General features: G+C 36.4%; 1 protein-coding gene across 4 annotated transcripts in view; it reads right to left on the reverse strand.

Moving 5' to 3' along the window:
- Positions 1–6,315: 6,315 nt before the first annotated feature.
- TBC1D15 (TBC1 domain family member 15) overlaps positions 6,316–25,678 on the reverse strand; it is a 74,150-nt gene continuing 54,787 nt past the window's right edge. For 2 of the 4 annotated variants that reach the window (XM_027543352.1, XM_027543354.1), the window contains 7 exons: positions 23,336–23,452; positions 17,572–17,672; positions 13,316–13,415; positions 12,356–12,453; positions 10,278–10,394; positions 8,901–8,987; positions 6,316–7,635 (listed from right to left, as the gene is read on the reverse strand). In XM_027543352.1, coding sequence (XP_027399153.1) covers positions 7,414–7,635; positions 8,901–8,987; positions 10,278–10,394; positions 12,356–12,453; positions 13,316–13,415; positions 17,572–17,672; positions 23,336–23,452 — 842 coding nt within the window. In that variant the 3' untranslated portion in view covers positions 6,316–7,413. The remainder of the gene's footprint in view (positions 7,636–8,900; positions 8,988–10,277; positions 10,395–12,355; positions 12,454–13,315; positions 13,416–17,571; positions 17,673–23,335; positions 23,453–25,678) is intronic. The other 2 variants (XM_027543353.1, XM_027543355.1) reach the window with 1 other exon arrangement.

Raw genomic sequence — 25,678 nt, forward strand, 5'->3', positions numbered from 1 at the left:
GGATTTAAATTTTGCAAGGATATTCTATCAACCAGCCAGACATCCGACAATATAATCTGAATTAAGTCATGAAGGATAAGGGTGATTTGGTATCAAAAGTCTGACTGAACTGACCTAATGTTAAATCATAACCAAAAACAGCTGCTACAGCCTTAGGAATCAATTTTTTTCCTGATAAAATGTTCATATGACTATCAGTTCAGTTCAGTAGCTCAGTCATGTCCGATTCTGCAACCCCATGGACTGCAGCATGCAAGGCTTCCCTATCCATCAACAACTCCCAAAGCTTGCTCAGACTCATGTCCATTGTGGTTGGTGATGCCATCCAACCACCTCATCCTCTGTTGTCCCCTTCTCCTCCTGCCCTCAATCTTTCCCAGGATCAGGGTCTTTTCCAATGAGTCAGTTCTTCCCATCAAGTGGCCACAGTATTGGAGTTTCAGCTTCAACATCAGTCCTTCCAGTGAATATTCAGGACTAATTTCCTTTAGGATGGACTGGTTGGATCTCCTTGCAGTCCAAGGGACTCTCAAGAGTCTTCTCCAACACCACCAAAGGCATCAAATCTTTGGAGCTCAGCTTTCTTTCTAGTCCAACTCTCACATCCATATACGACTACTGGAAAAACCATAGCTTTGACTAGACGGACCTTTGACTACCAAGTAGACACTATAATTTCCCATACCACTAAAATACTTAGTGCAGACAAGTCTGGTGATTTTTATTTTTTATAATTTTCTATATTGACGAAGATGGTTGACTAGAGACTTCTCTCTTTATTAATAAGCAAAATATGAAATCTATCTTACATTTGTGTTTTCATTATCATGTTTCTATGACAACTTCCATAAAGGGAGACTCATAAAAGGCAAGCACATTTAAACCAATTTGAAAAGGATAAAACTAAAGCAGAAAAGGAATAGTGATTTATTCTGGGGTCAGTGAGGCAACGGCTCAGATGAAACCAGAACACAGTTCAGATTTAAAATCAAAATGACCTCAATGAAAACAAATCAAATGGTGCCCCCAGGCCATACCTGTTGGATACTGTGTTTTGGCAGGAAAAGCAGACCACATGGCTTTAAGAATAAAAAACGATGGCCTGCAGAGGTATCTGTTTGATTGTCATCAAATAAAATAGCATTTATTTGTCATGCCAGGCACTGTACTAAACATTTTACATATACTCCATTTACTGGGAACCACTATGGTCACAATATTAAGAACGACGGAGCCAGGTCTCAAATCCATGACTACCTGACTCGAAAACGTGTGCTCCTACGCAAATAGTTTAACCCTTCTGTTTTGCATTCGTTAAGAAAATGTTTTGCATTTTCTAGTTGAACCATTCAGTGTGAATAAATTTTTTTCTGACACCTGACTCCCAGAATATTATAGGGTAAACTCCATGACTGTGGCAAGAACACAAAACACTTTATGATCCAAGCATCTACACCCCACCCTAAGCCACCTTGAACTGAGAAAACAAACACCTCAAACTAGTTGTACTATTTGTCCATTAGCACCACCAATCAAAAGAACTCGTATTTGTGTTGATACATAGTTATGCTATTCTAAATTGTGGCCAAGAAATTAAGTCAGTGATAGCAAATAAATAAGAAAACAGCAAGAAAAATAAAGTATACAAAACTTCAAGGTTTTTAAAAGTTTAACAAAGAAGCTCCTGTATTAAAAAAAAAAAAAAAAAAAAAGCCATAGTGATGCTCTCAGACAATGTGAGTCCTTAAGAATAACTTAGGAAACCATGGAACGAGATTAAAGAGGGACCCCCTGGCCCGAGGCCAGGACTCTCATGGACTCACTCCACACTGTAAAGCTAACAAATAAAATGCTCACAATTATTCAACTCTTCTTGCAGAATAAACTTGGGGGGCGGGCAGTGCTCAGCTGCTCAGTCATGTCCAACTCTTTGCAACCCCACGGGCTGTAGCCCACCAGGCTTGTCCGTAGGATTTTCCCTGCAGGGATCCTGGAGGGGGTTGCCATTTCCTCCTCTGGGGAGCCTGCCCAACCCAGGGATCGAACCCGTTTCCTGAGTCTCCTACATTGGCAGGTGGATTCTTTACCACTGAGCCACTCTTCTAAACATACCTTCTTCTAATTCTGAAGAGTTGAAAATAGGGAAAATTCAGCAGCCCAGGAATGTGAGCAGCACTACAAAATCAAATTTAGAGTGATCAAAAGAAAATGGGAATTTCTGTGGTAAAGAGTTTCCTTTTCCACAAGTGTTCAAAAAGAGTGGGGTGGGGTATAGATTCTCATGGCTGGAATGATTCACTTATAGTCCTGTCAGGAACAAGGGAATAGGTTAGGAAAAAATGATTCTGCTGACCCAGATGGCTCCAGGATTCTGCCACTTGAATTCAACTCACCAGACTACAGTTGAAACATTCCTATTCCTTAAATTCCTTCCCTAAGATGTACCTCTGTCAAGACTAACCCATCCATTACCTGTATACGTATGGCTGAGTCCCTTTGCTGTTCACCTGAAATTGTCACAACATTGTTAATTGTCACAACCCCAATACAGAATAAAAAATTTAAAGACATCCAAAAAAAGAGAGTAACCCCATCCATTCCGTAAGCTGTAGTTTAAGCAGCAAGGGTTTTTTTGTTTGTATGAAGTATCAATGAAACTGATTCTTTTCCCCCCAATCTTCACCAATCAATAAAATTTTGGGATAAGTTGTATTAAACAAAAAGTTAAAAAGCTGGTCTGGAAAATGTAATAGGATATGAAGGAAGCTAGAAACATCAGACTGGGTTTCCCCTCATTAGCCTACATACAGAATCCTTAAAAGCTCTGTAAACCAGAAGCGAATAAAATATTTGTCCCAAATTTATTCAGAAATTGCATTTAAATTGAATTTAACAAAACCGTTTTTCAGGTTAACGTCTTCACACCCTGATGTGTGTGAAAGAACTTATCATGAACTTTGGAAGGCAGAAACAGGAGCATGTGTGTTTACAACAGCATTACTTCTATTAAGAGTATAAGAAAATAAACAATTTCACTCAGAAAACAATTTAAGTCTTTGTATCATCTATTTCAGTTAGATGCTATTGATTGCTAATGACTTTCTGGTCAGCAAATACTCCATTTGGCCTATTTAACATTTGATTCAGGTAACAAAAAGCACGTGACTCAGATTTTCTCTGGATGTATCTTGCATTCCATGCTTGCCAGGCGCAGTGGCATGCAGTGTTAATACCAAGCATCAAGAAGTACCTTGATGGCTTCTCCGCTGGAGAATTTGCCTTACAAAGTGATCCTGTGACACTCATGAAAAAATGTGAGGTACAATCGGGCCATAAAACATCTAAAGCAATCTTAAAAACAGCTCTCACTGTGTTTTTAAAGCAGTTGGCTAACTCATCAGGTCTGGTGCCTCCAGACTAGTGTGCTATCAAAAATATGTATTTTTGACTGTCACAGCAAAAGCCCATTTCTGAAGTTAATACATCTTCTTAATTAAAAAAACCTGAAAGGAACCTGTTCATTGATCACAGCGAAGCTTACTGGAATTTGTTCTTTTGTCTACTTTAGTACATAGAGATGTGAAGAGCAATATACCAGAGAGATATCTGAGGAGAAGTGTATTTAATAGCTCACCTATTTATTCTAGGGCTTCCCAGGTGGCTCAGTGGTAAAGAAACCGCCTGCCAATGCAGGAGACAGGGGACACAAGTTTGACCCCTCTGGGGAAGATTCTCTAGAAAATGGCAACCTACCCCAGTATTCTTGCCTGGAAAATCCCAGAGGAGCCTGGTGGGCTGAAGTCCATGGAATCCCAGAGTCCGACACGACTGAGGAAGCATTCACTCTATTATTCTAGTATTCCAACTAACTCTAGGGATTGAACTACATTAGGTAAATACAGCATTTCTGATTCCTGATGGTTCTTAGAAAGAGATTTGGATTACGATCTGTTTTTCTTTACAGTGAGTTTGTTAACAATGCAATTTCCCATGGGCCAAGAGTGCTTTGGATACCCCAGAACTTACAGAAGTATGTCCAATCACACTGCCCCACCCCCACCCCTCTCTGCATCTAAGGATGACACACTCTTTTTCCCTAAGTTAAGACAGCCTGAAAAATAGGAGTCTACTTATAAGACCTAAAGATAAAAATGTTTGTTATCAGAGCAATCCTCAACTTAAACAACTTAAAAATCCAACAACTTAAAAAACTCCCATATTATAAGGACCCAAAGGGAGGACAGCCAAATACACTGTTATCATTTAAATGGCAGTATTCATCTTAAACGGAGAAGGCAATGACACCTCACTCCAGTACTTTTGCCTGGAAAATCCCATGGATGGAGGAGCCTGGTGGGCTGCAGTCCATAGGGTCGCACAGAGTCGGACACGACTGAGCGACTTCACTTTCACTTTTCACTTTCATGCATTGGAGAAGGAAATGGCAACCCACTCCAGTGTTCTTGCCTGGAGAATCCCAGGGACGGGGAGCCTGGTGGGCTGCCGTCTATGTGGTTGCACAGAGTCGGACACGACTGAAGTTACTTAGCAGCAGCATTCATCTTAAAAGTATTGAGTTGACCAAAAAGTCCTTTCAGGTTTTTCCCTAAGATGTTATCAGAAAACCCTAACGAACGTTTTGGCCAACTCAGTACAGTAAGCACAGACGTTTACTGTCAGATAATGACATTAGATACTGATTAAAACAACTTTCAGATTCATCTCAAATTTAACCCTGTTTCATGTTAAGAAATAAAATGACACTGAAAGTTTCCCTTCAAAATGTTAAGAACAGAGGAGGAACCTACATAAAATAGTCAAAATTGACTGTCATCACTTTTTACTAAAAATGATGACCAGAACTAGGGCAAATTCACCTTAGAAAATCAAGGAACTACTTTAAAAAAAAAAAAAAAAAAAAAACCTTAAGGACATGTCTACCTAACTGTAAGTCAAAATTTAAGCCAAGCAATACAATGGCAATTCTCTAAATCTCCAATACAAAAAGGTTGCCCATAGACTCCCATCAGAATTGAAAACACTTTTTACAGCACATAATATAGCTCAGCTGGTAAAGAATCCACCTGCAATGCAGGAGACCCTGATTCGATTCCTGGGTCGGGAAGATCTGCTGGAGAAGGGATAGGCTACCCACTCCAGTATTCTTGGGCTTCCCTCGTGGCTCAGCTGGTGAAGAATCCGCGTGCAATCCGGATAGACCTGGGTTCAATTCCTGGGTTGAGAAAATCCCCTGAAGTGAAAGGCTACCCACTCCAGTATTATGGTCTGGAGAATTCCATGGACCATCCATGGGGTTGCAAAGAGTCGGACACGACTGAGCAACTTGCACTTTCACTTTCAATATTTTATGTGTTATTGGCAAGGACAGAGCACCTTGTGAAAATTAAAACAAACAATTCTTTTAAAAGTCAGACTAAGACTCTTACCTGAACTATATCTATCTTAGCAATATCAACAGTTCAAGTTTACATGGTTATTTGCTAGCTGGTTCTGAGGAGTAGGATTAAGTCAGACTTTACTTAGCACTGTATTATTATTATTATTTACATATAAAAAATGGTCCAAAGAGAAATATTACATGTTTAGTAAAAATGTTTTTAACAAGTAGTTTTAAAAATAAAACTTCACAAAAGTTAAACTTACTAAATGTCTTAAGATTTTTTAAAACTCTGAAGTAGACATTATATTACATAGTTGGGGGAAAAAAAAAAGTCTCCCCAAAAGTCCCTGTCCAGGAAGAACAAGGACATCAAGATGTTCTCAGCAATTTCCTGAACAGCAGGAAATGAAAGGCTGGAGATACTGAGCTTTGATCCGTTTACTTTTTTTTCTGAATAGACTTACTCATTATTAACTGATGAAAGATAACACACATATGATATTAAAAACTACAATCTAATGGTTCTACTGTCATGATTGTCAGTTAAAGCTCAAGTAAGAAAAGTTCATTTGGTTCCCTAGTTCTCTGGGGTCGGAGGCAGGGTGCTGGGAATCTATCTAGTGGACCATTTTAGAACTACGTAACTTTTGTTTTACATTATTAACTTCACTTGTAGGAAATTGCTTTACTGATTCAGATAATTGTATCCTCCAAGGCAATACTATACTCAATTTCATGCTAATAAAAAGTTTCTTTATAAAAGAGTCATGTTTCTCACTTCTTTCCACAACTCATTCAAATGACTGTTTCAATCATATAAAAATACAAGATGCACTAGGGTCTATCTTAGGGTTTTCTTTTTCTGATGAAGAACCAGCAGATTATTTCCAAGTGCAATTTAACTGAAAACACCATTTCAACTTCAGATTTATTTTAATGATATGTACAGAAGTAAACAAATTACAATTAAAATGGAATCAGTTATGTTCATTACACATAACTTAAATCATGCAACACTGCATGGTAAAAACAACAGCTTCATTCATATACAAAAGAGCATTATTTTGAGACTCGTTATAGTATAGTGAAATTTTTGACGTAAGCTTTTGGTAAAGAGTATTTCATAAAAATTTAAAGACCTGATTAATCAGTTAATGCATTATTAGGAAAGATAGTAAACATTATTAGTAAAATGAGACTATAAGCAATTAACTTGAAAATTACACCAGGTATGGGGTTGAATGTAGTCTCCTGAAATAAATGTTTGGTTAAGAAAATAGCTTTGAAAAAGATCTCATACTGAAGCTATGTATTTACTTTGTGAAATCAGGTTATATAAATCAATAGTCAAGTTTATTCAGTTAAAGAAAATATGCCTATCCTTTCTTATACTCATAAATAAGTACTTATACAGTCTTTATATACAAGTGAAGAAAAGTTCAATGTAAAAAATATACTGCCAATCCACTTATTATGGTTGAAATAGCTCTTTATCTACACATTAAATTGCATTGATGAAAATGTCCAATTTAAATCACATTCAACCAGTGTAAATATTTAAGCTAAGTATTTTTGTAAACAAGAGAGAAAAATAAATTCTTTCATTTCATCACTGGGCCACAGTCTACTTCTCAGCTTAGAAAGCTATAGAAAGGCTCAGCATTTCATCAAATCCAAACCTGCTAAACTTGGAGTAAACAAAGTGAATGTTTTCAAAGTGCATAATTTCCAACTCATCCACTTGTACTATTTTTCCAATTCCAGTTCATCAGCAAGAAAATACAATGTACTTAGCTATAAAAAATACTAAGGAATGTTATTGAAAAGGAAAGGCTATTTGGTAGAAGTAACTACAAAAATAATTAGTTTAAATCTCTGTAAAGCTTTAATGCAAGAACATCAGTACACATTCTTTCCATAAACCTTAAAGCATGATCAATACCAAGATTTCAAATTTCCACCTTTCAAGTACTTGAAAAAGAGTTGTAACAAAGTGTCTCTTCAAAGAATGATCATGCAGGTGTTAATCTGCTGACATTTGGGGACGTGGATATCTCTGTTGGGTTGTCATCTCTGCCTCCACTGGCAGTAAGGACAGGTAACAAGTTACTCTGAAATGCAGATGCAGGACAAATAGTCATGCCAGTATTTTCATCTTCCCCATTGTCTGAATCCGGTGTTGTAACTTCACTATCCTGAAGCCCCAGGATCTCACAAACTGCTTGTGGCAACTCCTGAAGAAGAAGAACCAAATATAAAATCATCATTCACCATTGAGGAAAAGTAATCACAAATTAACACTTACTTTTTAAGATATCATCAAACATTTGTTCTAACAGTGCAATTGTTATGCACCTTCTCAGACCTTCCTTCTCCACTCGAAATGAAATCCAAATCACTCTTTTTAGTAAGTGGTTTTCTGATCTTCTATTCTTAATTAGCCACTCCCCACTCTACCCCCACCCCACCACTCCCACAAACATACTGTTTTCTAACATTTTGCATTTATTTCATTCTCTTTCATTCTTTTCCCTCAATACACAAACATTCCTTAAACTTGAAAAGTAGCACTGACAAGTTTTTAACAGAATAGCCATCAAATAAGTGAACTAAAATAGGGCTTCCCTGCTGCTTCAGTGGTAATCCACCTGCCAATGTAGAAGACATGGATTCGATCCCTGATCCAGATGCCATGGAGCAACTATGCCTGTGCGCCTCAAGTACTGAGCCCGGGAGCCTCAATTACCGAGCCCATGTGCTGCAGCCACAGAAGTCCGAGAGCCTGAGCTCCCCAACAGAGGAGCCCCTGCAGGGAGGAGCCTGCGAGCCGCAAGGAAGAGCAGCTGCCACTGTCCTCAACCAGAAAAGCCCAGGCAGCAATGAAGTCCCAGTGCAGCCGTAAGTATATAAATACGTACAATTGTAAAGAAAAAAACTGAGCCAAAATAAATATTTGGAACCATGAACAAATGACACAAAGACTAAATAAGAATTCTCTTAAAAATCTGAAAACCAAAATACACCAAAAGTATAATACTTTGGTTTAAATTCAGGACATAACACCTCAAACTTGCCTTGTTTTTAGAGATAATTAAGAGCTTGACTGATATAAATGTAATAACACTGACCAAATAATATTCATTTAATTATTTCTGATTAGCATCTGTCTTTACTTGAAGACATTATATATTTAATATGAGGTCCTATTCTGTGTTCACTAATTTGATAATATATCAATGCTTCTACAGCCTCTTGTTGTTGCCAAAGTGTTTTCATTACTTTTATCATTCCGTCTTATTACTGTTTGTCTCCTAGCATAATTATTCAATTGTTTTCAATTAAGTGCTGTAAATCTATAATGGTAAACAAATGTTAGCCAATACTTTGTGTCTGCCATCAACTTACTAATTTAACTTCTTTTAAAAAGAAAAATTTTATGACCTCAATCCACCAAAATCATAGACAAAAAAATCTTTCCGTTACTTAAAATACTGTATACCTTGCATTTTACCATCTGTAGTGAAATTGCTTCTGCCTTGCATAATACATCTTCCACATCAATTTTCATGGACAATTCATTGATATGCTAGAATAAATCAATAAAATAATTGAAACTGAAACACTATTATACTCTATTACACAATTTATTACTAGTTATATTCAGTCAGTTCAGTTCAGTTGCTCAGTCATGTCTGACTCTGCAACCCCATGAACTACAGCATGCCAAGCTTCCCTGTCCATCACCAACTCCTAGAGTTGACTCAAACTCATGTCCATTGAGTTGGTGATGCCATCCAACCATCTCATCCTCTGTCATCCCCTTCTCCTCCCTCCTTCAATCTTTCCCAGCATCAGGGTCTTTTCTAATGAGTCAGTACTTCGCATCAGGTGGCCAAAGTATTGGACTTTCAACGTCAACATCAGTCCTTCCAATGAACACCCAGGACTGATCTCCTTTAGGATGGACTGGTTGGATCTCCTTGCAGTCCAAGGGACTCTCAAGAGTCTTCTCCAACACCACAGTTCAAAAGCATCAATTCTTTGGTGCTCAGCTTTCTTTATAGTCCAACTCTCACATCCATACATGACTACTGGAAAAATCATAGCTTTGACTAGATGGACCTTAACTGGCAAAGTAATGTCTCTGCTTTTTAATAAGCTGTCTAGGTTGGTCATAACTTTTCTTCCAAGGAGCAAGCGTCTTTTAATTTCATGGCTGCAGTCACCATCTGCAGTGATTTTCAAGCCCCAAAAAATAAAGTCAGCCAGCTTCCCCATCTATTTGCTATGACGTGATGGGACCAGATGCCATGATCTTAGTTTTCTGAATGTTGAATTTTAGCCAACTTTTTCACTCTCCTCTTTTACTTTCATCAAGAGGCTCCTTAGTTCTTCATAGCTTTCTTCCATAAGGGTGGTGTCATACTAGTTATATTACACTGCAGATAAAATCCTCAAAACAAAATACCCTCAGACTACAAGTAAACAGGTAATTTAATATATCCCTCATTAGATCATTTCAAGTTTTAAAGCTAAGGAACAGCTATTAATAATAAGCTTATGGAACATTAAATCCAGCAGCTGTCCCAAGTTTACTATCTCAAAGTTATAAGCAAAAGTATTACTTTGTTTAGAAAAGTAAACAACATAAAAGAGCATTTGTTGACTTTGTTTCTCTAATTACCAAGGAAAAAAAATAATTGGCCAACATGTTCAACTTGCTGAACTGTCATTCTCAGAGAACTGGTCCTAGTATTGATTACTACTGATAAAATTTTAAGTCACTCAAGAGATTCAACAACACTCCAAGGAAATGTTTGTTTTCCAACAAAAAGAGGAAAGAGTCAAAATATTAAAATCTAAATTAAAAAACTACCTTAAGTATTTCATTAAAGCCATAATGTTTTTCCATTATTTGTTGTTTTTCTGACTCCAGAATAGCACAACAGAGAAGAAGATGAAAATTTTTACATGGTAGTTCAGTCCACATTACCTATAGAAAACAGAACACATATTTAGTAAACTCTATCAATTCTAAAATATTTTCTTCATAGATATGATGCTCAATTCTGAATGACTTCTATGCAAAGCAGAAGTTGCCTAGATGGAGTAGTTCATTCTTTTTCTACTTAAGAAATGAGGTGTGGGGAATGAAAGTCTTACCTTTTTACCCACAAACAATAAATGAATTATGATGAATTTCAAACACATCTCTTTAGGTGACTACAGTTAGCACTGAGCCTAATCAATACTATAAATGGCTAAGGTGTAAGGGTTAGAGGTATTTTCAATATTTTTCTGAACCTTCAGTTTTTCATTTTTAAATCATCTTCAGTCTCTGGGGGTGGAGGGAAAAGCTACATCATAGGAATAAAAATTATACACTACATGGAATCAAAAACATCCAGAGGTAGCTCTATATTCTAAAACATATTATATAATATATATATATATAATATAAAAACAACATATTATATAATAAATCAGAATACCTCTAATTGTGACAAAAACTGAATCAACCACCCAAAATTTATACCCAAATGTGTACAACATTTGATCATTTCTTCCTAATCAATGTCCTAAAACTTAAAGTCTTCATTTCCTCTGGTTAATGTACTTACTATCTTTTTTAGAAAGATCAAAGTCTCATGTAAACAATATTATTAAAGTACCAGAAATGTTCTTACTTCTTTTACTAAAAATAAACCAAGTAGAATCATTTTCAGACTAAATCCATTTTTGAAAGTTTAATTATAATGCAATTAACCTCAAAGAGTTCATTAAAAGTCCTAATTTATTTGGTAAACACAGATTAAGGAGTTATTACAATTATTGAAAACTTTTAAAAAGAAGCTGAGATACTAATTTAATGAAATTGATAAACTTTAAAGTACAATTCTAGATCAAGAACATGTAAGTTTTCCTTCTAATTTCAAACAAAGTGCTCCTCCACAAAGCAGGGATCCTTCAGTTAGTGGATCACCTTCTCTAATGGGAGCATAGCCTCCAAAAGTATAGGAATCAACCTCCAGGTGTAAAAGCCTCATGATACTCACTGCATATTAAGTTTACTTATTATTCAAACAGAGTATTTCCCCCATTCTTTCCTTGGCAAAGTTTCTGTCACCTTTACTTTTATAAAGATAAGGCAGTAGATGGTCATTATGCCGATAGTCTATTTCAAAAGCACTACAATCTGTTAACAATTAACAGATATATGAGAAGAAAATAATACTTTCTTGCTTTTCATCATGAGTTGCCTTGGGTACAAAATGGAATAAAAAGATACAAACCAAAAACATGATCATGAATACTCTCTAGAGTGAGGAAAAGGGTAATGGGGCTTGGGGTGGTGATTAAAGATCTAAGCTCTATCTTTCAATATTTTTTGCCTTGGAAAGAAAGAGAAAAGACTACTGGATTGGCCAAAAAGTTCATTCAAACAAACTTTTTGGCCAAATCGATAGAAGTAAATAAGGCAAAATTATTACATACGTTGAATGCAGATAGTAGCATGTTTGTTACATTATTCTTAGTATTTTGCTTTAACTTAAATTTCTTTAAAAAGCAGAACAAAAGTCAGTTCCCTCCCAATACTCCAGACTACAAATAAAGTACCATCTTAACTGACTGGCCTGCCAAAACTTCCTTAACTATATTTAAATCTACACCCAAATTCAGCACAGTCTCACATAAAGTATCCCAAGGTCAAATGGTCTACACAACTGGTTCTGGGAAACCTCCTGGCCCCCAGTCTCACAAGGATATGATCTACAGAAAAAAGCTCCCAAGACCACATATTCAGTTCAACATAGTTTTTAAGGAGAGACCAAAAACATCAGAATTTCAGAACTGCTTTAGAAATTTCAGCCAGGATACTATAATCCGTTTATAAAAACAAAATGGTTATTTCCATAAAAAGTGTTACATTTTTACAATAATTTAAGAACTTACCTCCCATAATCGAAGAATATCTAGAAAACTAAATTCCCTTTTAAATCTGATTAAAAGCCATCTGAAGCAAAAATAAAGGTATCCAGAGTCCTGGGACTCTACAAAAAAAAACAAAAACAAAAACACCTTACTTCCTTTTAAATTATCTCAGAATAGGGTACCTATTTCAAACTCAAATTTTTCTGTTCATCTTGGGCTTAAAAGTCCTATAAATTTAATTGTCTTCTACTAATTCAAGGAAACGATTCAGAATTGCAGCCTAACTTCTTTAAAAGCAAACCACCAAATAACAGCTAACTCTCCATATCTCTTCAGGTCTGTTGTCTGTGGATTCAACCAATCGTGAATGGAAAATATTTGGGGGAAAAACAAAATTCTAGGAAGTTCCAAAATGCAAAGCTTGAATTTGCTGTACTTGGCAACTATTTAAAAAGGATTTACATTGTATTTACAACTATTTACACAGCAATTATGTTGTGTGAGGTATGATAAATAATCTAGAGATGATCTAAAGTATACAGGAGGATGTGCATAGGCTATACGCAAATACTATGCCATTTTATGTAAGAGACTTGAGTCTCCTCGGATTTTGATATGGGGGTGAGAGTGTATGTGTGTTCAGTCACTCAGTCAGGCCCAACTCTTTTCAACTCTGGACCGTAGCCCGTCAGGCTCCTGTCTATGGAATTTTTCAGGTAAGAATACTGTAGTGGATTGCCATTTCTTCCTCCAAAAGATCTTCCCAACCCAGGGACAGTCCTCACAAATGAGAGATGACTCGTATTTCATAGTATGATTAAACTGTTTTAAGGCCGAACTGTACAAGGGGGACAGTTTGGTCCCAGTTTTATTCCTCAGAGGAACCCAGGCAACATTGGTGGGTTATACAGTCTTTACATTTTTTCTCTCTGCATATTACCCCACAATTTGCTGAGTATAGCTTTGTTTCACTCAACTCACCTAAGTAACTGCAAAATCCACTGTCCAACAACCGAAGTAAGGTACTTAGCTGAATAAGCTGGGTCTTCATGCCTTGCATCTGCTCTTCGAAATTTTGATGCTTTAAAAAAAAATATTCAGTAATAATAAATATTTTACAATACATAACCACTGATAACTGTGCCATTAAAATAAGGACAAATGTTGGACTTACACCATATTGATTATATTATAAAATCACAACTAATTAAAATGCTAAAAGATTATTTTTTCCCACTATTCAATTTTTTAAGATAAAGAATAACGCAGACAACAGCAGCTGTAGACTGACTGATATACTATTCTTATATCAAATAAGAAACCTGGGTGAAAGGAACATACATTTGGGATACAGACTTTTATCAAATCACTTTACTGCTAAGTATTTCTTCAAGTTAACATAGGAAATAAAATTAATTTTAGCCTTAATATGTGTCCAGTGTTAAAGAATTAACTAATAATTTCTTATGATTTGATGACATTAAGGGATCTATGAAGTCAAAACCATTTTCAAGACAACAGCAATACTAAAACAATCCATGCATTTTGCACTTTAAACTCTCCCGTAATTGTAAAGGCTATAAAAAGGCTATATATTGCAAGAGACTGCATACAGGAACAGATGTGAAAGTCAGCTGTCTCCTATTAAACTAAATACTACACATTAAAAGAAAATGAAAACTGGAAGATAATCCCTCTTTTCAGTAAATTCTGTTTTAGAAAAGTTATTTTTCATTTTTTAAAAATGTATGTAAAATTTCAGAAGGTTTATCTTTAAATGAATCTTATCTTTAAATGAATGTTATCTGTAAATGAATAAATAAATAAACATCTGGGCTTCCCAGGTAGCTCAGTGGTAAAGAATCCACCTGCCAATGTAGGAGATACAGGTTCCATCCCTAGATTGGAAAGATCTTCTGGTGAAGGAAATGGCAACCCACTCCACTATTCTTGCCTGGAAAATCCCATGGACAGATGAGCCTGGTGGGCTATAGTCCATGGGGTTGCAAGAGTTGGATACAACTTAGCAACTAAACAACAAGATATTTATAAATTTCCTAGAACTTTTCATAACAAACTTCAACAGATATAACCCACATAAACAAAAGCTCTTAGAATCTGCAATAATATTTGAGTGTGGAGAGGTCCTGAGATCATAAAGTTTGAGAACTACTGTGGTTTAAATGTTTTAATCTCTGAAAGTGAGTAGATTTGCTACCAAAAGTTCAGTCAAGGTTTGGGGATGGGGAGGGCACCAAAATAAATGAAAGGTTTCTTATGATTATGATCCCTTTAACCCGCACGTTCTAACCCCTTTATGGTGAACTACTGCCCTAATCTTTGTGAAAAGCCTAAGAATAACATCCTTTCCCTCTCACATTTCTTTTAGTCTTTGAGACAATAATAGTGCTTTATTAGAAGTATCTAACAGATTAGTTGGTTAAAAAAAAATTTAAGGCTACTGATTCTCAATAAACTGGCTTCTCTTTAGTGATCTGAATAGTTTAATTAGTGAATGAAATGCTTTAATAGATGAACACAAGTTTTTGGGATATAGTTTCTTCACATTTCCCACAGAAAAATAAAAGGGAAAGGCAGTACTAACTCTTTGATTAACAGTATAATTTTTGCTGCGACATGGCCAAAAGCTTCCATTGTATTGGAAGTAACAACGTGGCACAGCCACTGCTACAAAAAGTAGTATTCCCAAAATGATAGAAGCCAACTTCAGAAAAGCAGCTATTCCTGCAGAAAGGAAAAGGAGGTCGACAATGGATACACAAAGGGCTTCAAGTCGAACTATAAATAAATGTGTATGTACATTACATATGTATGTACATGTGTGCATTATACACACATGTATATGTACACATATACAGTTACGGGTAGTGTATATGGAAAGGGGTAAGAAGGAAGGGCAAGTGAAAACTATATGGCAAAATGAATGCTGGTTCTAAGGAAGTTCATTAGATCATTTTGCAGTTGCTTCTATAATACGGTGGTAACAGACAGAAGTCTATGCCTAGACCAACACTAGATGTGAATAAATACCAACAAAAGTGAATCTACAGACATTGGATTCAGCCTCCATAAAGTAGTAAAAACTTACATGAAATAAAGCTGTAAAACAAAAAGAAGGAATCAAACAGCAGAACAGACTCAAGGACACGAAAACAGTAACAATGCAGTGGAAATAATTGTGCAGACTATTTTGATTGTAACTTACTGCCCTTTCATATTATGAAATGTTTCATGTTATGAAACAAAAGGTGTTAGTAGACATTAAGAAATCTTTTTAGAATAAAGACTAGAAATATCCCCAGACCGTTGTCAATGAAAAAGGCAAACAGACAACATCTACTGTGAAAAAGACAGAACAAAGAACTTGAACCTCCATACACAAAAATGACAAATAGACTGTGAAATGTGTATTAAAGATGTTCAGAAAGTGGTCTTTACATCTGAGGCCTAAGTACACGCACACATATGCATGTATATACGTATCTGGCACACAAGATAATATATTTGAACATGCCAGTTTCAGCTCTTTATGAAAACTACTTCTGTAATGAGATGGTTAGATAGCATCACTGATTCAATGGACATGAATTTGAGCAAACTCCAGGAGCCAAAGGAATCTGGAGTGCTACAGTCCATGGGGTCACAGAGTCAGACACGACTCAGCAAATGAACAACGACAGAAAAAGTAAATGCCATACGTTTGTACTAATTCTGAGAAAACCTACTATAAGCTGAGATCTAAACTGAGCACTGGGGAAATATTCATGTATTTATTTTACAAAACTCTGTTGAACACCTCGTGTCAAGCATTGGGAAAATTCTGGAAGTGTATCACAAAACGAGTTAAACAAAGACATGACTTCTATCATATTAGCTCTAGTGAAAAGAGGATAAACAACAAAAACACAAGGAAAACTTGTTTAAACAACAGTTTTTATACAATTATTATCAGTTGTACAGACCTTTTTAACAAATGCCTCAGGTTTCTAGAACGCTTATGGAACTAAGTATATGGAACTAAGAAGGCAGGTAAAAATCAACCAATCAAAAAGGTAAGGAAGACAAACTATGATATTACCAGATTACTGCAATTAATAATCTTTCTAAATAATCCAAAAACATTAATTCATGATAAAGGACTATATAATTTGAATATTTATTACTTTAATAGTAAGAAAATATTTGAAAACTATCAAATCTTATTAAGTATGGAAAAGAACTAGGCGAAGTAACGATGAGTTGGAACCATGGAGGAGAGACTTGAGAAAACAGATAAAACTGAGACAAATTAGAAGGGGAAATAAAAACAGGCAAGCAAGAAAGGAAGAACAGAAGTCATCAAAAAACAGAAGCAATCAAAAAGTTTCACATCTGTATCCCAGACTCTATATTACAAGAAATCATTGCATATGATTACAGATTTGAAATCTTTATCCCCTTACAAGCAAGCCATTTCAATATCCGACCATCAAGGGCCAGCATTAAGAATATTAATTTTATTTTGAACAAGTACAGAGACCTATGTAGTCAGGTCTTTGGATTTCATACGCTTTTATCTGCTCTTAGCCCCTTTGCTTTTTTTCCCCTTCCACTTTCTAAAGATTACTTGAGAAGACTGTTCTATTTTATTTTCCTGTTAATACTCTCTGTGTACTACTGTCCTAGAACTCTGTCTCTAAGATATATCAATGATAATAGATAAAATGTTCTTTGTAATAATATGTATATAGACAGTTCAACTCTAATAATCACATGCTTATGAAAAAACTAAGAAAGTGTCAATGTTACAAATAGTTCAAAAACATCTGGAGAAAAATCAGTCACTATAATGATAAAATCTAAAATGTTCACAAAAGGTAAGGATATTACTTGGCATGACTAAGCTTTATCTCTGAAACAGATGAAATGAAACTACCTCACAAGAACTGAATCATCTACTTCATCAATATTCTATGATTCATTACCCATCTGCAGATCATAAGCATTTACCAATATTAAATCCTGATTATTCCTATTCTATAGGCACTTACTACCTACTTTTTATATTAAAAACATTACCAGCATTTCCAAGCCTCTTGAAAGAAACAAACAACTGAGCAATTTTTTTTAAGTTCTACCATGACTGGCTAAATATAAACATCTATTTTATATAAGATTATTATATAACTAAAATATTCAAAATTAGTTTGATTAACAGAAGGAATCTCTGTTCTTACCATTTGGTCCATGTAGGAGGCAAAGCACCAAAAGGCATCCACTTCATTTTCCATCACATATAACAGAGGTGAAAGTAAGTCACTCATTCCTTGCACATAGCCTTAAAAAAAAAAAAAAAAACAAGAAAAACTAATCTTACCTCTAAAAACCTAAACTTTCTGTATCCATCTATGCATATCTCCACCAACTCACTTAAAATTACACCTTTTTCAGGTTTCACAAACTTGTGTATACTGATGTTCTTAAACAATGAGGAGGAAATCTAGCAACCAGGTGAGAAATGGGAGGTGCTTGAGAGGTCAAAGCAGATAAGTAACTGCTGTGTGTCTCAGTGTAGGTATCACTATCAGGAGAGGATAATACTAAAAAATTATGCGCAAAAGCATTATGATAAAGAGGGATGATGGGAAACCCAGAGAAACATCAAACTGAAAAGAACATAGTCAAAGAAGATTTGTGAAAGAACAGTCAAGAGGAAAGGGGGGCGGAAAGCAAGGGAGAAGAATGTTGGAAAAGTTAAGGGGAAGGAAGCTGCAAGGTCAGAGTAGACACCACCACCAAACTGCCACGAATAAGCCAAGTGAAATAAGAACTAAAAGGGGTCCAACTGATTTAGCAACCAGACACTGGTAATCCACACAAAAATAACCACAACAAAATTAACTCTTTTAATTTCTCTTTTTTTTTTCCTTTTGCTGTTACTCTAACCCAACCAATGCTAGCAAATGGGCTTAAATCCGATCAGTATTTTGTATCTAAAACTGCCATTTCAGCCATGTTTCTCTTGATGCTCTTACAGTTTCTCAATCATGAGACTAATTTAAAGCCCTTGATTAAAAGAAAAATTGGAAAGTTAAAGAATCAGGTCCTCCCTTAAAAAACAGAAAGTCTTAGCTTTGCTTTTCACCAGACCATGTCAAAAGTCTTAAAAATCCTCAATTTTCTTAACTATTTTACAATTAGATTTCAAACTTAAAATACAGAGACCTGAATGAGCCAAGGGACAAGAGCTCTTACAAAGCCTTTTCACATACATATTATCATTCAACTTTGGTAACTTGTGTATTTGTTAAAGTTACACAGAGAAGTTTTTCCCCCAATGACAGTCTGAGGAAAACAGGCTTTCATTTGCAGAACCAAAACTTACATTCTTATCATTCACCAAAATCTATGTGCACTGAAGTCATTTAAAACAGTATGCATATTTTTAAAGGAGAGGGGATATTTCTGAAGAAATTATACATAATTTTACATCATTCTTCCTATTTTGGAAGAAAGCTTTAAAAATGACCCCAGGAAGCAGGTAAGCCAAAGTCTCTTAAGAAAACTTGGGTTAAAAGTGTAATAAAGACACCCAGTTCACTTCGGGATCTCCCTACAAACAGAAGTCTAGTTCTGTCTGCTGTTAGCCACTCCCTGTCATCTGCTGCTATGCCTAATCCCCATAACCTCACTATGCCTGCACTACACCCCGTGGGAAAGTACAGCTCCATGCACATTAGTGCACACGCACGCACACACAAACTTGGGTCCCTTATTACAGTGCTGAGCAATGCAGTAGCCAAGACATTTAGAGAAAAGAGCTAGAAAAAACGGCGTATGACGTGATACCTAAATGTAAGCATTCAAACAAATTTATTGCAGATGCTTTTTAAAAAAATAATACACACTTGTGATGATGAATCTTGTATGTCAACTTGAGTGAGCCACAGGATGCCCAGATGTCTGGTTAAACATTATTTCTGGGAGTATCTGCAAAGGTTTTTCTAGAAGAGATTAGCACTTGAATTGGTGAACTGATTAAAGCAGATGGCTTTCAGAAATGTGAGTGGGCATCATCCAATCCACTGAGGCCTGAATAGAACAAACAATGGAGGAAGACTGAATCTACTCTCTGCCTGGTTGCCTGACCTGAGACATCTATCTGCCCTCAGTGCTCCTGGTTCTCATCCCTTCAGACTCAGGAATGAGACCTATACCACGGCTCTCCTGCTCTCAGAAGGCTTTAAACTACACCACTAGCTTTCCTGGGTCTGCAGCTTCTAGATGGCAAACTGTGGACCTGTTAGTCTCCATAATTACATAAGCCAGTATCTTATAAGCGATCTTTTTTTCTTTCTTTCTTTCCCTGGCTAATACAACATTTTTCTTAAGAAAAAAAGTAGGTTAGAAGGAAGACTAGGCTGTTATCACCAAAACTTTCCTACATAGCAATGACACAATGAAAGCAATGACAAACATAAAGGCTAAACCAATCAAAGCATGAAGGAAATTTATCTGAATTCAACAAAGTGCAAAAGAGTACCACTTTACTGGGTCTGACTATCTATAGTCTATAATAGAAGTATTTCAAAGTGTGCTATTCAAAAGATTTACAAAGCACCTTTCTTCCGGGGGAAAACGAGTTTTATTATAAAGTTATAATGAATAAAAATTTCTAAGAAGCTAATTTAATCCTTTAAGTCTTCAGCTTTCATACCAGATCAGTACTATATTTCTTCTGTAAGTTTTAGTTAACCCAACTAGTCAAATTATTCCTCATACTCTTGTTGCTTTTAATCTATTTTATTGTATACATGATGTTCTTTGGGGTATGTCATGAATTGTGGGGGTGGAATTAATGCACAAATTCCTTTTAATTAAAGAAAGATTAAAGCTGTTTAAATTAGCATTCAGTGGTGTTCAGACTCTGCACTAGTGCTGACTGATGCACATCTTAATCATCAATGTCTGAAGAAGTTCCCCTATTTTCATAACAAAGTTGTTTCCATTGGGAGGTGTTAGAAATGAACTCATCATCCTAATGTACACATTCTTAAAGAAAAAAAGATTTCATCTTTACATAGGTCAATTTTCCAGGTTAATGAAGCTTATTCAGTTATTAGAGAATAAAACTTAAAAAAAAAAATCTTAAGCGTTGGAAATCATTTTTTTTCTACTGGACACACTCCTGCCTTCTTACATACAGTATTCTGAGTATAATTTAACCTTCTGTTGATTATTCAGGATTATGATTATAAACATACATTGTAGAAAAAGAATAGGTACCTCCCACAGAAACACCTTAGGTGTACCATCTACACTAAGTAAAAGCTACTCTTCCTTGAGTTCTTCTATCTGCTTTTGGTAATGTTTGTCTTCTGTCTGCTTTTGATGGTTTTTGCCTTCCTCCTCACTACTAATGAGATTGTATTAAATGCAAACACACCGATACCTCATCTGTGGGCTAAGAAGCCAAACAACTCAATAGGACAAAATCAACTACAAAAGTAAACGTACAGCCCAGGTTACTTTACTGTGAGTAAATAGTAAGAAGGTGGGGGGCATCCACCTGCCCAATGCATGAGACGCAAGAGATGCAGGTTAAATCCCTGGGTCAGCAAGACCCCTCGATGAGGAAATGGCAACCTTCTCTAGTATTCCTGCCTAGAAAATTCCATGGACAGAGGAATATGGCAGGCTACAATCCACAGAGTTGCAAAGAGTCAGACGTGACTGTCTGCTATTTCAAATCCATGTCAAACAGCAAGCAATTTGGTCCAGGGCTTTACGAAAACTACCCTGGCTTCTTTCAATGCCAGAGTTCTTAATAAAATCCCTGGGTATGTTTCAAATAACTTAAGAATGTGGGGTTAATATAGACAAATGGGAACAGCAATTTATCCAAATAGCCTGTCTGGGACTCAATGCCTGGAAAAACTGAGCACTCAGGAACGACTTCTGAGAATATACATTAATCCTTACCTCACAATTACCTTTGGAGAGGATGCCTCTTTTTTATCTCTACGATAAAAGCCCTATTTCCAACAGTGGTTAACAGAAACTGAAATGGCAATGGGTCGGGGTGCTGAACATGTGGAGGTAAGAATGCAGCCTGGAAAATGCCCTGGTGGTCCAGTGGCTAAGACCCTGCGCTCCCAAAGCAGGGGGTGGGGCTGGGTTCCATTCATGGTCAGCTAACTAGATCCCATATGCCACAACAGCCAAATAAATAAATAAAAATATTTTAAAAAATGCCAGCCTGAAATAAAGAGCTGGGCCTCTACCCCCAGTCCAGTATTTACTACTTATGCAGCCCTGAGTCACTCTCTAAATCAATATAACTTTATTCATACAACTGGGATTATTAATCCACTTCTTAAAAAAGAATGCTAATACAATCAAAATTGAGCAGGACAACACTCGGTCACCTGAGAAGCATTCCAGTCCCTAGTATTTTCAGTGATCCAATCTGGGGTTCATTATAACTGTGACCCGACAGGACTGGGCACATTTCACATTTTAAAGAGAAATCTGTGATATTCACTTACTGTCATAAGAGGCTGATGCTGCAAGATCCTCAAGGGTTTACATCTTTCCCTAACCCACATGTAAGAAGCCAAGAAGAATTCTCGGTTCATAGATACAAACAGTGAAGAAAATATACTCACAGTTCAAGGTTCACTTGGGTTTAACACGACAAATACCCAACTGCCTTCTCCAAAAGAAAGTCTTAAGTTCTATTAAGGTAATCTGGAAACAGCTACCCTCACTATCCTCTACTTGGGAGTCACTAACATCAGTAGGTAACTGAGAAACTTGTCCACTCTTTATACTCACTTAAAGGTGGATGCTTACGAGTTTGTTGGTCCCTTAAAGAAACAGTTCAAATCCTCTCGTCCCTTAAAATACTGTTTCCTCAGGTTTTCTAGCCCTTAGCATCACTTTCCCCATGCAATGCCCCAATCCAACCTCCAGCCCCAATCTTTCCAACCCATTCCTGGTAGAAAGCAGACTAACCAAGAAAAAAGAGTAAAGTTTCACACGCCCTAGGTAATTATCTGCACCTCTTATCTATGCTATCAAATCAGCATTTTTCTTCACAAGGGAGAAAGTCTATCAAAAAAAGGTTTCCAAACTTTCTCAGGTCACAGTACGCCTCAGGAATTTTTTTCCAAGGCATCCCAGGTTCAAAAATATTAATAACATTTCAATTTATTAAACATATCCAAACAACTAACGGAGAAGGCAATGGCACCCCACTCCAGTACTCTTGCCTGGAAAATCCCATGGACGGAGGAGCCTGGTAGGCTCCAGTCCATGGGGTCGCTAAGAGTCGGGCATGACTGAGCGACTTCACTTGAATTTTTCACTTTCATGCATTGGAGAAGGAAATGGCAACCCACTCCAGTATTCTTGCCTGGAGAATCCCAGGGACAGGGGAGCCTGGTGGGCTGCCGTCTATGGGGTCGAACAGAGTCGGACACAACTGAAGTGACTTAGCAGTAGCAGTAGCAAATGACTAAATAAATATGTATATCCTATGAACTTTAGGACCTGTTGGGCACCACACTACATCTCAAACTTTGGAATCCAATTGGATGCCACCATCCTCATCTGTTTTCTCACAGTACTTGCTTATCACAGCAAAGTCAAAAACTCTCCTTTGTAAACACAACTTCATCAGAAGGAAGGAATGTGGTGATCTAGCGCTGAAACCCGGAACAACTCCAGCTAGTAGTTAGGGCAGCGTCCTACAGATGTCCCTCTGTCTCCCTCACACATGGAGAACACCCGACACTGGTCCCGTCAGCCTGCTGTAGCGGCCCAGTGCTCTCTGCAGCATGGTCTGGGAACCACAGCCTTTTAAGTTTCCAGCCCCCAGGAGAAGAACCCCTATAAAAACTAGGTCACAGAGCTTCTTACATACGTCTAGCAGCTTAAAAAATTTAAATTCTAAATTAAACATACATTTTTAAATGAAGGTATCAGAGGAGAACTTACCTAAATCAAAATCATACATACAGTAGGTCATCAAAATGTCATGAAGCAAAATCAACCCTGGATTATCTTGGCCTTCATAAAACTTGTTTGTTCGATCTGTTCTGTTAACATCTTTTTCTGAGAAAGAAAATCACATATTTGAAAACTTTTAGAATAACAGATTTTTATAAAGCTCATATCATACAAGTAGTTATTTTTCTTGTTATTAATTTTACTCTCTTACTAAGCTTTTACTTAACGAAAAAGTTCATCAAATTCCATTTCAGATAAGCAATAAAGCTAACATTTTGAAATTTTTTTCCCAAGTCAGTCCACCTCCTCTTGGGTATATTTTAAAATATTTTTCAATTTTTATCTAAACAGAAACCTTTCAATTGAACAGCAGGAAATATTTTTAATTAATTAAAACCAACACCAAGTAGTAACAGTTCACATTAGTTAGCAATAAAAATGCCAATCATGAATACATGTGATAGGCAATAGTATTTGAAAACAGTAATGAAAAAAGTTAATATGCAGCCAAGTGTAATCAAAGAGATTTGTTTTCATAATTGCTTCATTCATTATAAGAAGTATTATCAATTTCTTTGTCATGTTCCGTAATCATCTTTAGGACAAACTACTTCCGTATTCTCATATATACATTATTCAGTTTATATGAGCAATCTATTTTAATTCTGAAAAAATGAAAATCCATTTTTCTGGAAATAATTTTAAGACACTAAAAAAAGATCTGGAAACATCACCAGGAGTGTATCTCAACTACCTACTAGATGCATACTGCTGTGAAACACAATTAAAAAGGCATTCCTCAAACTTGAATCCCTCAGTAAATTAAGAAAAAATAACGTAAAGAAATTTACAGTGATTAACCTACTCTATAATCAGTTTTGTTTAAAAGTTATAACTGTTCTCTTCCCCATCCCTGCCCCAGTAAATGGAATAATCTGAAAACATTCTCAATTAACTGTTGTGAAGAGATGAGGAGGTATTTTACAACAAAGCAGAATCTAACATAGCATGAATTTAGATTCTGTAAGAGTCTTTAAAAAATCGTAAGGACAATAGTCTGGCTTTCTGCTAAAAGATACTACACTTGATTCAATACATATAAGCACCTATCTATAGAACACTGTGAACACACGTTCAAACAAGGAAAAGCAACACCAAACAAATCATGCTATAAATGTCAAATTTCATTTAAAAACAGCTTTCATTCTCATATCATGGTTGATAAAGAGGCACATGGTAAGTTATTTTTATAAACTCAAGTGCAATTTACATAGTCATAATGCCAACATAGAATTTCTTCCCTTACAGGTTTTTAAACACAGTAAAAAATTATTTGTGCCCTCAAGAACTATCTGTATTTCGTTCCTCTTGTGTATTTAGTAGACATGCCAGGCAGAAAACAAAAAGGTATCAAAAATGATACAAGGGAAGTGTTTCTAGAAAGAAAATGAGCACTGAATTTTTTTTTAAAGTCCTCATTAAATCCAACTCTCTAACTTGATGCAGCGAAGACTGAAGAAAAGCGCAACTACGCAGATTGCTCCGTTTTACATTCATCGTTACCAGCGTCGAGCGGACCCTGCCTGGCAATCATGCTCTATTTCTCTCATGCGCTCCCTTTCTTTTTGTATTATTTTACATCTTCTCCTCTCCCAAGCCGCCAGTATGTTATCCTCCCCCTACACCTTACCTCTGAGGATCTTGCTTCCTATCTCTGAGAAAATGAAAGTTATCTGAAGAGAACTCCATAGATTCCTACTACTTTAACCACACAGCAGCCTCTGTCTTCCTCCTCTATCATATTGCTACAAAGCTTCCGTGATTGTAGTTACAACTAAATGCCTCCTCTTGTGCATAAAAGCCATGCCCTATTGGCTACTCAAAGATAGGGTCCCAGTTAATTCTTGCTTCCTTCTCTAGTTTCATCTGGCATTCAACCATACAATTGCTTCTATCATCATAAAAATCTTTCTTAACCTCACTCTTCCCTCTAATTGCGGCCCCATTTATTCTGGTTACAGCAAAACTTCCTGAAAGAACTGTATATATTGTCTCCATGTCCTCTCTTCCCATTTCCTCTGGAACTCACCTCCAATCAGGCTGTCACATCCACCACTCCACCAAAATTCCTTTTCCATCAAAATTGTTAGGGATCTCTTTATCACTCTGCTCAACAGTCAATCCAAGTTTTCATCTTACATAACATCCCAGTCACTCCTTCTTGAAACGCTTTCAGCTAACCTCAGGACAAATTCTCACGTCTTCTCTCCTTTTTCTCTGGTTGTTTTCTCACCCTCTTTTACTGATTTCTCCTAATTGTTCCCTGGTGGC

The sequence above is a fragment of the Bos indicus x Bos taurus genome, chromosome 5 (assembly GCF_003369695.1).
Source record: "Bos indicus x Bos taurus breed Angus x Brahman F1 hybrid chromosome 5, Bos_hybrid_MaternalHap_v2.0, whole genome shotgun sequence".
NCBI lineage: Eukaryota > Metazoa > Chordata > Mammalia > Artiodactyla > Bovidae > Bos > Bos indicus x Bos taurus.